Source organism: Tachypleus tridentatus, chromosome 6, assembly GCF_004210375.1.
Source record: "Tachypleus tridentatus isolate NWPU-2018 chromosome 6, ASM421037v1, whole genome shotgun sequence".
Taxonomy (NCBI): domain Eukaryota; kingdom Metazoa; phylum Arthropoda; class Merostomata; order Xiphosura; family Limulidae; genus Tachypleus; species Tachypleus tridentatus.
The window spans coordinates 116,256,928-116,272,319 of record NC_134830.1 but is presented as its reverse complement, the minus strand read 5'-3'; the positions used below and the strand labels follow the sequence as shown (position 1 = coordinate 116,272,319).

Here is a 15,392-nt window from a genome sequence, read left to right as displayed (position 1 = left end):
TAATACCGAGTACAGAAGTTATTTATGACCACGTTATATGACGATACACTATGTACAATGGTTATTTATGACCACGTTATATGATGATACAATATGTATAATGGTTATTTATGAACACGTTATATGATGATACACTATGTATAGTGGATAGTTATGACCATGTTAAACTAAACTGATGAAATACACTAAAAACGTCTCATTCCCAGTTCCTGTCGTATAAATGTCGGATGTTGGTAAACATGTTGTTAATACTATGAATTATTTCCTAACGCCATTTTTGCGTTATTATTGCTGTTTTTAAGCATAAAATTACAGAATAGGCTATCTGCATTTTTCTTTCCGTCGAGGGGTATCAAACCCCACATTTTAGAGTTGTAAGTCTCTAAACTTACCGTTGATCACTCATCGAAGGGACATTTTGAGATGTAAGCGTGCTGTTATATCAGTTAAACAAAATGACGTTTCCATTTATTCGATGCATTTCGGGCTGTTTTTATATTCCTAGTGATGTTATTTAATTGTGCACACTTCTCATGTTCTATTGATAACTTCACATCTTCTCACTCTTGCAGAGACGTTTCATAGCTTTATAGTGTAAATAAATCCATCTTTTTACGCCATATTATTAGCGTATTTTCCTATCTAAAGTCAAACTACTGTTACATTTAGAAGTGGTGGCGTCAATTAGCGAGAGAGCCCTCGGATTTCAGAACACTCCCAAGATGAGTATCTGAAGCCTCACGAGAATATCTATATATAGAGTTATATTTTAAGTTTTAATAGCGAGATAATTACACTTCAACAAATAAGTAGTCAGATTGGATCACGTCAGATGTACTTTATACACATTTAGCGTATACTTTTTTTTTTAATGTGTTAAGCCTGAACACAGCATATTATTCTTATAATGTATGGTTTGTATATCCCTTATAAACTGTAAATATACATAATGTTGTTTAAATTATTTTTCACATTTCTCTATCATTGCACAGGTACTTTCTTTAAATGACATGTCCATACGTCGAACGGCCAGGTATGGCGAGGTGGATAGGAGTGGTTGACTTACAATATGAAGGTCTTAGGTTCTAATACCTCTCCCACTAAATATATTTGTCTTTGCACCTGTAGAGTAATTATGACGTGATGGTTAACCCCAATATTCTTTAGTAAAAGAGTAGCCCAAGAGTTGTTGTTGGGTAGAAATTAGGGACAGGTAGTGCAGATATATTTTGTGCAAAATTCTAAACAAACAAACAAACAAACAAGTTAACACTAAAATCCAACGTTCGATCCCCTGTGGTAGACAGAGCTTTGACAACTAATTGTGTAGCTCTATGTTCCTCCCATGAAAAAAAATGAAATAACATTTCGCGAGCTTTATATACATGTAAAAACGGCTGGTATGGGTTGAGAATTTTTTTTGTGTGTGTAGAGGAGCGAACAACGTTTCGATCTTCTTCGGTCATCGTCAGGTTCACAAAGAAAGAAAGAGGTAACTGACCGATAGCTGACCACATGTTTGAAGGACGTTGTGTAATTGAGTATAGGAATGTAGAAGACGTACTTAGATGTTTGATTATATTTATTAATATAGGTATTAAGGTGTTCCTTTGTATTGGTTTATTTTGGGCTTGAGTTGTTGTATGAGTGAGTCTTCTTTAATTTTGCGTTTGTTTATGTTTGTTTCTTCATTTAGCATGAGGGTGTTTTCTATGGTTATATTGTATTTATTTGATTTGCAGTGTTCGAAAACGTGTGAAGTTTTTTTTTCTGTTCTTTGAATCTGGTTTCCATTTTTCTACTAGTTTCTCCAATATAGAAGTCGTGGCAGTTATCACATTGTATTTTATAAATAATGTTGGTGTGGTGTTTCTCAGTGTAGGTTTACATAGTATAGACCTCAGTTGTGTGCCTTGTTTTTAAATAAATTTAGTATTAACTGGAATGCCATTTTGTTACTAGTTTTTGCCAAATGTTGGTTATTTTTCTGCTGATATCGGGAATATATGGTGTGCAGCAATGTATGGTTTCGTGATTTTTTTAATTCGTGGGATATATTTACTTTTGTTGGGTGATTTCGGTCCTCACTAGTACAGCGGTATGTCTCCGGATTTACACCGCTAAAATCATGGGTTCGATTCCCTTCGGTGGACACAGCAGAGAGCCCATGTGGCTTTGCTGTAAGAAAACACACACTTGGTTGATTTTGCTTTTTGTCTAGGTGTGTGCGTATAACGTTTTCTACGGATTATTTCGCGAGCTTGTGAAATTAAACTAAAACTTATTAGTTAATATCTGCGGAGTACAAAAACGACATTACTGGCAAGAAAGTGTTTAATTTTCTCAGTTTATTCCCTTTTGGCCCAATAGTGGGTGTTTCTTCTATGGTGAAAGGGAAACAAACAGGAAATATTTGAATTGTTTCCTGTAGTTTTTAAGTGTGGAATAAAATAGAACTCCACATTGAAAGGATGTTACTAACCGTTCCTCAATACGTTTGGTTTGTTTTGAATTTCTCGCAAAGCTACACGAGGGCTATTTGCGCTAGCCATCCCTACCGCCAACTCGTGGGCTACTCTTTTACCAACGAATAGTAGGATCGTTACATTATAACGTTCCCACGGCTGAAAGGGCAGGCATGTTTGGTGTTACGGGGGTTTTTCAATACCTTGTTAAGACTAACCATATATAAAGCGTAACAATGGATTATTAAAGTTATACTTAACTGTATTTTTCGTATCTTCTTACCGAAATGTGATTGCCATCTAGCGGTTTTAAAATTATTAGTATTTCTGATATATTTTTTTTTACCGACAGGAGGAGTAAAACTGATCTTAAGACGAAGCTTTGAATCAAAATAGCACTTTGTGTAAAAACAACAACAGAACGTATATATTATAAAACATATTTTATGAACTCACTATGCTCATAAATCCCAAATTCTCTTCTCTAACAAATGCGTGTGGAATTCGTAAATAGCACGCTCATAACAAGTTTAAGAAGTCTTGTCAATAAAGTTCCGAAAGTGAGGAAACAGGATATTATTTATGCTTCCAATCGTCTGAACGTAAGGACTTAGAACAAAATAATTTGTAAACGCATTGACACACATACCTATCACTTAAGATTTTATAAATCAAATTATAACCAGGATCATCAAATAGATAAACATTAAATTATATTTCCATAAGGAATGATCCCTGTTAAAGTCGATATAAAATCATATTATAACATTATATCATTAACATTTCTTGTAAAAATAAATATTGTAACTAGAGACGCAGAGGATCTTCAGAAATTATTCTAAGTGAAAATTTTTTATTTGATAAAAATAGAATAATATAAACCACATACTGTACAGTTATGTACAAACATTATGTAATTAAAAATTTTAGTCGTTAAATATATTTTTTTAAATGACCGGATATTCTAGATATAACCAGAAGAGTTGATAACATACATTAGAAATAATATGGTTATAAACTCTGGTAATACACTTCAAACACAACCAGTTTGAAAACATTAACAACACACTTCAAAAACAATCGATTGCCTCTCAGAAGCTCAGCGGTATGTCTGCGAATTTACAACGCTAAAAATCTGGTTTCGATACTTGTGGTGGGCAGAGCACAGATAGCCCATTGAATAGCTTTGTGCTTAATTCAAAATAACAACAACAATCGATTAAAAACTCTGATAATACACTTCAGAAACAATCAGTTTAAAATACTTATGATACACTTAAGAAACAATCAGTTTAAACAACTGATGATACTCTTCAGAAAAAATCGGTTAAAAACACTGATAACACACTTCAGGAAAAATCAGTGTAATATACTAATTATACACTTCAGGAACAATCAGTTTAAAATATTGATAATACACTTGAGAAACAATCATCTTAAAATAATGATAAGACACTTCAAAAACAATCGGTTAAAACACTGATAACACACTTCAGAAGCAATCGGTTAAAAACACTAATAACACACTTTAAGAAAAATCAGTTTAATATACTGATAATACACTTCAGGAACAATCAGTTTAAAATATTGATAATACACTTCAGAAACAATCTGTTAAAAACACTGATTACACACTTGAAACAATCGGTTAATAACACTGATAATACACTTTAGGAACAATCAGTTTAAAATACTCATAATACATTTCATAAACAATCGGTTAAAAACACTGATAATACACTTTAGGAACAATCAGTTTAAAATACTCACAATACATTTCATAAACAATCGGTTACAACACTGATAACATACTTCAGAGACAGTTGTTTGAAAGGAAATGTTAAGATACTTCAGAATGAAGTGGTTAAATAGTGACAATACAGTTTAGAAACAGCTAATTAAAAACTAACTTGACAGTTTAGTAACAAGTAGTTAAAAATGACGAATCAGTTTAGAAACAGTTAGTTAAAAACTAACGATACAGCTTAGAAACAGGTCGTTAAAAACTGACGATACAGTTTAGAAATAGATAGATAAAAACTTACGACACAGTTTAGAACAGGTAGTTAAGAGCTAAGAAAATATTTCATCAGCAGAGAGTTAACGGAAGCGATGTGATACTTCATCAACAAAAATTGTTGAAAACGACTTGATCATTTAGAAACACGTCGCTTCAATTTTATTAGATACTTTGAAAATAACGTGCTTAACATTTATAAGATACTGCACAAACTAGTAATTTAAAGAACTGTGGAGACACTCCATAAACAAGTGGTTAAAATAACTGATGAGACACTCCAGAAGCAAATGATTAAGTTAATTGACAAGACACTCCAAAAACAAGTGGTTAAAAGAACTGACGAAGCAAATAATTAAGTTAATTGATAAGACACTCCATAAGCAAGTGGTTAAAAGAACTGACGAAATACTATATAATCAAGTGGTTAAAAGAAATAATAAAACATCACAAAAGCAAGTGGTATATGAACTGGAAAGACACTGAGAAACTAACTATGAAAAATACATCTTGCACCTTTAGAAACTGATAAATTGCATAAACTCTATCGTAATCTAATAAAAATAGACATGACATAATATAATAAACATAAACACAGTTTTATTTCCATTAATGTAGTAAATGTCTATCACATTTATTTTGGGTGTGTGTATAACTAACTCTTTAAAATAACATTGCTCTTAACCAATTACGGAAACTCGTAGTGATACCTCTGTATTAAATGTTTCATTCAGATAGCGCTGAAATTTCACATAGAGAATTAGCTAGAATTACCTGAGGAGAACAAACAGTATCATCCATCAAGCACGCAGATCGAGTCCTAGGCAGAAAATTGGGATAGTTAATGGAACACCTACTGAACTTGTATACACACTAAAACCCCATCCAACAGTATTGTATTACCACATATGAGGGACAATAATTTCATAGCGTGCTAGAAATCTGATACTCATGTTATTCATCCCAGCGCTTTGTCCCTTCTTACGTGCTTTAAGCACCTGCTGTTAGAGAGATTGATGGCCCGAAACTCTTAGAGAAATAATTGACTGTGGCAGAACTCCTGTCAATGGTATTGTCCTACATAGCTGCAGCCACTTTGAACTCATCTTCTGTAGTTAAAAATTCAAAGGACATCATAACTTTAGATATATATATTTTTAAAGCTACATTTTTTGTGATGTTTAAGTTTTTCTGTAAATTTTTAGCAGCATTCTGAACCTAGCTCCTCGGTTGGCAAATGTATTGCTTAAATATTAAACATAATTAAGTCTTAGCTACTGTTTATGCTTAGAACATTTGTAGTTTGTTATATATATATATATATATTCCAAACTGATATCTACGAGTAATTAAAGATAAAAGAGCAATGTTTACTTTGGAAATGTAAAAACTTTAATGCTACAAATTGTATAAATAAGTGGATATTTACAACAGTGCATTGAACTACAGCATAATAGATCTAACCGTAAAGATATCTGTTGCGTGAAAAAACAATTAGTTGAAATGAATTGTTGAAATTAATACTATTAACCATATTTTTATGTATTGCAATAGTGCACTGAAACTCGGAATGTGACACATAATTTACACTACCCACAAATATCTGTTTTGCGTGGAAATAAACTATTTGCAATGAATTTTCAAAAACATATATCGTTCCATGAACGAGTTATTTCAAACACATTTTTCTGAATGTGGTTAATTAATAAGAATCCGTTTAGTATTAATTAAAACACACGCATAGAAGCCATAAAAAGAAGTGTGTTGAGGGATCGTTAATAAATACGAACTAATTACTGTTCAATAACCGATAAGATTTTAGTCGAATTCTATGGGGAACTGAGCTTCGAATTTCGATATTAATCTTTTCAAAACAATGTAGTTTTTGAATTAAATTGTAATCAATAAATAAAGAGGGTCCGAAATTATTATTGTCACAAAATAAGACGTTATGATTGGATTGTTTTAATGATTTGCTAAGCCATTTAGTCTCTGACAAAATACTGAATTTATTTGTTTTGAATTTTGCGCAAAGTTACATGAGGCTTAATTTAGCAGTAAAAGAGTAAAAGGAAGGCAGCTAGTCATCACCACTCACCGTCAACTCTTGGGCTACTCTTGTACTTACTAATAGTGGGATTGATCGTTGTATTATAGCGCCCCGATAGCTTAAAGGGCGAGAATGTTTGATGGGACGGAGATTTGAAACATGCGACTCTCAGATTACGAGTCGAGTGTCCTAACCACCTGGCCATACCGGGACCTGGTTATGTTAGCATTCGGCGATTAATATGATAAACCTAGCACTTATCTTAAATTAGTATGAGCGAAAGTGCTTTTAGTTCTTGCAATCCCATAAACACTCAGGCTTAACAGATAAATTTATTTATTTATTCTAAATCACCACATTTTTGTGAAGCAGTAATGTCTTTGGATTACGATGTTTAAAATTTGAGACACAAAATTACGATCATTGAATATTTCGTGTATAGATTTAGTGGGTTTAAAACAGTAATATTATTCGATTATGTGCTAATAAGTCAATAAAACAACGCACCAAAGTTTCCTCTAAAAAACTATTAACTCGCTTTTGTCCTCCAGAGGTCGCTACAGTCGACTCGTTCAATTCCCACTATTTCTCTCTGTGCCTCTTTTTCAGTTAAGGACCCAGCTAAATACAGGCAGGTTCTTTGCACGTGCTGCTCGTTGAAGTAACTCAGGAATATGTTCGTATCTTTCCTCGTCGCCACCACAGTTCTGCAGGGTAAGTAACATGTGTTGTTTGAATGTGGTTTCACAACCACAGCCTTTACAGATCTTTCTTAAGCTCGTTACATTCATTTAAGTCCTTCAATATCTTTTTACTTTATTTCCGAAACACACAAATAATTAAGAAATGTATGGTATATCTTCTTGCTTTTTGCAACCATTCCAAAACATTACGTACCAACAAAACGTTCATAAGACAAATAAATGCCAGTCATTTTCATTAAGTAGCATTTTAGCTGGTAAGTAATTTATAAAATAATTCCAAAGTTTTACTCTTTAGCGTTTTACATTGGATCACAATTAATTATTACCAAAACTAGTACAGATCTGCAGATATGACGGTGCAAAGGAATAGTTTTATTTTAAATGAGAAAGTTCGGATTCTCTGATTTCCGTGATATGGTGGATAGGATTGTTTGTTTGTTTTGGAATTTCGCGCAAAGTTTCACGAGAGCTATTTGCGTTAACCGTCCCTTCCCTAATTTAGCAGTGCAAGACTAGAGGGAAGGCAGCTAGTCATCACCAAATACCACCAACGCTTGGGCTACTCTTTTACCAACGAATAATTGGATTGACCGTAACTTTATAACGCCCCAACGGCTGAAAGGGCGAGAATGTTTGGTGCGACGGGGTTTCGAATCCGCGACCCTCGGATTACGAGTCGAGCGCCTTAACCAAAGGGCTCTACATTTCGTAGATGACGAGCCGGGTTCGAATTCATGCAAAATCACAAAATATTTCCCGCACTTCAATCTATTGGTGCATTATAAGAGTGGCAGTCAGTATCTTATCATTCCATATTTGTAAAGATTGTGTTTTAGGTATGCTAACTTCATATCATAAGAGGATAAGATATATATATATATACCGGAGGATTTCCCAGATTAAATAAATTAGTAGGATCTGTCATTTTAACAACACCGGATGGCGGGTTAACTTTCTTTAGCAAAACGCTTGACACTCGTTATATTAGTACGAACGTTTTTTTTACGTGTTTTAACGTTTCCTAAACCTATTATTTGCTACCTACATACTGAACGCATTAGTAGGAAGTACACCAAACCTAACATTTATCGAAGGTAAGAGAAAAACATCTAGACAGGTTCTATACCAGTTACAACGATGATATATTTACCTAGTGTCTCTTAGTGACACTAGGTACCGACTACATTAGTGGTAAGTAAGTAACTAATACACGAACTCCAGCATTCACCGTACACAAGAAACCAGATTTCGATACCCGTGGTGGATAAAACACAAATAGCCCATTGTGTAGCTTTGGGCTTCACTTCAAACAGACAAACAAAAACAAACATTCAACTGTTATTGGTTCACAGATATGTTTCTCAACTGGGTTTTGTTTTTATACGATTTTCAAATTTTATTTGGCTTTATTCTCTAATATTCGTCTTTGATCCTTGTTTGTTTGTCTAATAAACAGATGTAGCTCTCGATATTTTTTCACTCTTCTAAAAATGTTTCTCTGTTCATGAGTAGCGCCAATCCCTTGTCTATTTGATTGTAACATCGGCTTAACTTTTAACTTCTCACAGATCACCTTTAACTCATTTAAAACCTTTCTTTGCGGCTATTTTTTGTTAAAAAATTCTTCATTTAATATTCTGGTTTAGAATGAACTAGTAAACATATTTCGAACTAGTGAAAGTTACGCGTAACTGTGTCAAATTTAGTCAATACAAAATCTTTTCTTCTATGTTCAAACCTTTTTGGATCAAATCAGTCGCTTATACCAAGATTTTGATAAATTTTTAATCAGTTGGAATTCTCAGTGTTTTGTTGGTTGTTGTTTTGACTGAATGTTGCTTTCGGCAAAGAAATAGTGTATTTACTAGTCGAGTATATCCAAAGAACCCGGGCTCGAATCCACATCACACTAAACATGCTCGCCCTTTCTGCCATGGGAACGTTATAATGTGACGGTCAATCCCTCTATTCGTTGGTAAAAGAATAGCCCAAGAGTTGGCGGTGTGTTATAATGACTGGTTGCCTTCCGTTTTATTCTACACTGCTAAATTAGGGACGGCTAGCGCAGATAGACCTCATATAGCTTTGCGCGAATTTCCAAAACAAACAAACAAAGAATCAAAAAACCTGTCACACCAAATATGTTCACCCTTTCAGCCGTTAAGTGTAACGGTCAATTCCAGTATTCGTTGGTAAAAGAGTAGCCCAAGAATTGGCGGTGGATGGTGATGGCTAGCTACCTTCCCTCTAGTCTTACACTGCTAAATTTGGGACGGTATCGTAGGTATCCCTCATGTAGCTTTCCGCAAAATTCAAACCAAAACAAACAAAAAAAAATATCCGAGAATTTGTTTTATTTATAACTATTTTCATGCTGCTAATTTAAAATCATGTTCATGTTTCACGGTTAAGATTATACGTATCATATCCGTAAAAGTCTAAGTTTTAATCAGGAATGCATACATCTTGTGTTAGTCAATGTTCATCCTGACGTCTTTCTGAAAACGTACTAGTAAAACTTAAATGGCCAAGATACTTGTTAAAACTCACTCTTACACCCACGTTAAGGCTAGAATGGTTGCTCCTTTTGCTCAAAGCTATTAATGCTACACTCCAAGTTATTGTTAGAATACCCAGAATACCCCTCGCTTGTTTAAAGCCTTTACACTTCGTTATTGTTAGAATATCACCTCATTTTTACTAACATCTTCACTTCTACATCTCAACTTACTGTTGGAATATCTTCACATTTAGGTTGTAACCCTTACTCCTATACCTTAAGTTATTTTTAAAACAGCTCCTGATTTCGGTTAAAATCTTTATTTCGACATTGTATGCTATTACTAGAACGAGCCATCATTTTCACTGAAAACTTTACACATATACCCCAGATTAATGTTAGAATGGCCCCTCAATTTGACAAAAAACTTTTCTGCAAAGTTACTGGTAGAACAGACCCTCAGTGTCACTACATTTTACGTTTCGACTTGAAAACTTACACTCCACACCCTACACTGTAGTTAAAACAACCGCTCGTGTTAACTTTCCTTCTTTCTTCTTTCTATGTTTAAAAGTGTGTTCATACATTTATCTACAAGCTAACGAGATCAAACATGTTACACGCGCTCAAGACGTTACGGGCGGGTAAATTAAAGGGGTTTGTTTTCGGGTACGAAATCGCCTTAGAGTAGCTTTAACAGTAATTAGGGATAACGGATGAGCTTGATCGATACACTGAAGCATCTGTGTATCCTGATGAGGCTTTTAAACCTCGCAATAGAACACTGATATTTTCTGGTAGTTTGTTTAAATAGCAGTATATTCATATCCCTTTTAACTACATACACGTGGTTGTTGGAAAGTATTTGCTCAAAGTAAGCTGTTCAGAACGTGAGGCTCACTCATATATGTTCGTCCTCACAAGTGGTATACCGTAAAGCAGTGGGAACCGTAGAATGACATCTTTTAATAATTATGCTGTTGTTTGTACCTAGGCATTCCATGTTTCTGCCCTTTTGTCTTAGACCTAGTTTATCTATGATGCTTTGCATCAATGGAAGAAAACTGTTGTGGTGGACAAACCTAATTTTTTTCCAGTAATTAGTTGGAAACTAATTCCTATTGAAGTTCAGACATTGTTAACACACTTCATTCTTAATGATGTTCAATCATTGTTAACACCCTCATTCTTAGCGATATTCAGTCATTATTAACACCCTCATTCTTAGCGATGTTTAGCCATTGTTATCATGCTCATTCTAATTGATGCTCATTTATTGTCAACGCCTTCCTTCTTAGCGATATTCTTTCATTGTTATCATTCTTATTTTTAACGATGTTCAGTCATTGTTAACACCCCCATTCTTATTGATGCTCAGTCATTGTTAACACCTTCATTCTTATTGATGGAGCTCATCTGTGATATGTAAATGTTACAGACTGTGACAAAAAGTAACAGATATTGAATTCTGTTTGTACCACAGGCCAGCTTTGAGATCTAAATTAAGTGACTGGTGACAATGCTTTATAGTTTACACCGTTGCCACGACAACAATCTTACACCTGTTTCGTTATCCACGAGAAACAGATCCTGAACAGTTTTTAGATGAAAAACATTGGTGTGTATATAAAAAACGAAGTTGTTGCCATGCTAATATTGGTCAGTGTGTGAATGGATGGGCCTTACCATACGGTTTTATTCCGGTCTGTTTGTCAGTATGCGAATGTGTGAGTGTGTGAATAAGAGGATCTTACCATATAGTTTGATTTGGGTTTGTTGGTAAGTGTGTGAAAAGAAGGGTCGCACCATTGGTCTCTCTGTGAAAGAGTGGGCCACACCATTCTGTCTGATTTTGGTTTATTGGTCATCGTGTGAAAGAATGGGATTCCCATAAGGCCTGTTTTTATTCTGTTAGCCAGTGTGTGAAAAAAAATGAATCTCTTATTCGTATACCTTGTTTTTTGGTTCTTATATAAATGTCAATCACTGAAACACTCATTGCAATATGCACTAAAAACACCTTTACTTACCTTATGAGGGTGTTATGAAAAAAGAAACTGTTGTTATACTTTTAACCCGCAGAAAGTGATTTCGATACCTTTAGTAAGCACAGAACAGATAGCCTATTTGGTTACTATGTGTTTAATAACAAATAAAAACCACCAACAACAAAAACTCCCTAAATCACCAATGTTTATGATATGTTGTTATTACAACTTTTGTGTACAGTGTCATCAGAGCTACTGCCCCACCCTGCTACATTAGTGATTTGATCTCGAAAGTGTCCAGAAATTCTGTGAGTGTCTATGGACCAATTTACCACATTTAGGCATATGTGCTGGTCAATCTTGAGACATAAAAAGTATGAATAGTAATGATATTGCCAATGTCAGGATATATATGATGTCACAGTGTATTTTCAAGCCGTGTTTATAACACATTTTTACTTCAAGTGAGCCTCTCGTTATCATGAATATGATATCAGAGTTGCTGAATTCCTCGGCATTCTTTATGCCATATTTTATTGTTTTTACGCTATGAATACAGGTACGTATCACATTTGCTTTCATATACGATATGTCTTTTAGTACACTACGTAGATGTAACGTTAATATGAGCATGTGCTCGATGTTAAAGATTGTTTATAAGTAACTGGTTTTTTTAGCAGAAACTGACACAAAACCCATAATATGCACTTTATATCCACAAACACAGTTAATAAGTCTTCATACCGACTCACTCGGAGGAGAACAGCACCAGAAATACCAAAATTATCTTCTACTCTTTCCACTTTCACTGGATTTTAGTGCCTAAAACGGCTCCTTGTGGAAATCCATTTTCTAAAACTTAACCTTACAAGTGAAACAAACATTCCAGTTCTTAATATAACTAGGCCCGGCGTGGCCAGGTGGGTTAAGGCGTTCGACTTGTAATCTGAGGATAGCGGGTTCGAATCCCCGTCACACCAAACACTCTTGCCCCTTTCAGTCGTGGAGGAGTTATAATGTGACGGTTAATCCCACTATTCGTTGGTAAAAGAGTAGCCCAAAAGTTGGCGGTGGGTGGTGATGACTAGCTACCTTCCCTCTAGTCTTACACTGCTCACTTAGGGATTGCTATTGCAGATAGCCCTCATATAGCTTTGCGCGAAATTCAAAAAAATAACAAATAACTTAATGTAACTAAGTGCTTATATACCGATCTAACTAATATCTTACCGAATAGAACAAAGGTTGAATATTACGTATTTCATAAACCATTAAGATAATGACAACTGCATTTATATCATATGTTAGAAAATTTTGTTCTCGAAGTTTTACGAACGAATGAGTTTGCGAAATTCTAGCTTAAAATAAACCTTTATTATTCTTATAGTTTACAACCAATTACTAATAATGAAACGTTTTGTATATCGAAATTCAACATATTCTTATCATCTCAGTTTGCCTTAAGAAGCTCAGATAGAAAGGATATAATTTCAAACATAACTGAAACCGTAACCGAGAAAATATCAGACATATATAAATACACACATAACAAAATACCTATTAATTAAATTACATTTGACGTTTGTACTTTATTAGGCATTACTTTTTCACTTAAACTACGATATAGTTCTTCAAGAAAAATATATACGGGCTGTGTTAGACATGTCACACATATTTTCTATGGACTTCTTTATGCTTTTTGGTTTGGAATTTGGAGGAGTTTCTTCGGAAGTAAGCTATTACGTACACAGTAATCACTGTCCGCAGGCTGTAATTTGTAAGATTGTATTTTTTGTAGCTTTTGAAATTTTGCTTTATGACCTAGACTGGCCGGGATGTGAATCCAAGGATCATTGGTTCATGTTCCGTCATCGTAAAATTGCTCTCTGCACATTTGGGTCGTGGGTGTGTTATAAGAGTAATGGGTAAATAACACTATTCGGCGAAAGTAATCCAAGTGGCGGTGTGTGGTGTTGATAATCTGTCTTCCCTATAGTCTGTAACTTAAAATCGAGGAACTATTAGCGCAGGCAGTCTTTTTATAGCTGTGCGCGAATATGCGAAAAAACAACATAACCTAGCGTCAGAACCAATAAATAAGTTTCCTCATGCTTACACACAAAACTAAACAATAAACTATACATGCTCTTTCCACCACGGATATTGAAATCCGGTTTGTAACGTAGACTTATCTTCAAGTCACTGGAGACTGATGAAACGTCTTTTAAGAAATGCCCCCCGCTAGTACAGTGGTAAGTCGACGGATTTACAACACTAAAATCAGGGGTTATATTCCTCTCGGTGAGCTCAGCAGATAGCCCGATTGGCTTTGCTATAAGAAAACACACATAAACACTCTCTTTTAAAAACATTTGCCTTAAAAAGCGCATTCGAAGTGATCCAAAGTTTTGAAAAAAAGTACGAAACGTAAAAATGCAAGTTTTTAATAACAAGCATCTATTTATAAACGTATACATTTGAAATCACACGATTAGAGCCTCTGCCAGTTCCAGTTCCCAAGAGTTGTTGAAATTGATTTATTTCCTGTAAAAATCAGGTGTAAATTTAGCAAAATCCATAGTGACATATTTATATTTCTTTTTCTTTATTTCCCTTATATATTTTTTATGTAGAAAGTCTCTCAGTGAAACAAAAGTTTCAAAGGTATTAAATTATTTAAAAAAACGTAGTTTGTATTACTTTTACGTGTATTTTTAGAAATAACTTATGGACGTCTATATTCCTGGAGTAAGCTCTCTTTCGAGTGATTCAATAAAAACACTGAGCATTCTTAAGTGGCAGTAAGATTACTTTTAATGTAGAGAATTATCTTGCCATAGTAGTCGAGTTTTTTTATTTATTTGTAACATCCAACGATATCTGTTGTAAAGTTGGAAGTTACCAATGAAAATAGCTATATGTCAAAACACTATTTCCGCTTTTACTTGCCTTCCTCGTAGCCGAGCGGTACGTCTGAGGGCTTATAACGTTAAAATCCACGCTAGGCAGTACACAGATATTACATTGTGTGGCTTTTTACTTAACGACAATTAAACAAACTGCTTGCATTTTAGATCTGGCGTGGTCTAATGGCTAGTTTTCCCGAGGGTTGACTATTCGTGTTCAATTGCCACTCTCGTTATTTTGGGTCCGTGGGCGCGTTATAAGAGCGAAAGTCAATTCCCAATATTAACCCAGACAAGAGAAGCTTAAGCGCTGCTGCTGACCACATGCCATTCGTCTAGCCCATCAGTCCAAAACTAGAGAGGCAGAGGCCCGACATGGCCAGGTGGTTAAGGCACTCGACGCGTAATCCGAGGGTCGCGGGTTCAAACATGCTCACCCTTTCAGCCGTGGGGGTATTATCATGTCATGGTAAATCCCAATATTCGTTGTTAAAAGAGTAGCCCAAGAGTTGGCGGTGGGTGGTGATGACTAGCTGCCATCCCTGTAGTCTTACACTGCTAAATGAGGGACGGATAGCGCAGATAGTTCTCGAGTAACTTTGCACGAAATTCAAAAAAACAAACCAAACCAAAATTAGAGACGGCTATGCCTGAGTAGCTGTACCCAGATATTCGAAGCGAACAAAGGAATGTGCTGATACGTGAGCGTTTGAATTTCACCACAATAGAAACAGAAAATTTCAGATCTGAAAGCTGGAGTAA

General features: G+C 34.9%; 1 protein-coding gene across 2 annotated transcripts in view; it reads left to right on the top strand.

Annotated features, from left to right (window-relative positions):
* The first annotated feature begins 7,150 nt into the window (after window positions 1-7,150).
* LOC143254645 (uncharacterized) overlaps window positions 7,151-15,392 on the top strand; it is a 61,882-nt gene continuing 53,640 nt past the window's right edge. For both annotated transcript variants that reach the window (XM_076509791.1, XM_076509792.1), the window contains exon 1: window positions 7,151-7,246. In XM_076509791.1, the coding sequence (XP_076365906.1) occupies window positions 7,207-7,246 (40 nt within the window). In that variant the 5' untranslated portion in view covers window positions 7,151-7,206. The remainder of the gene's footprint in view (window positions 7,247-15,392) is intronic.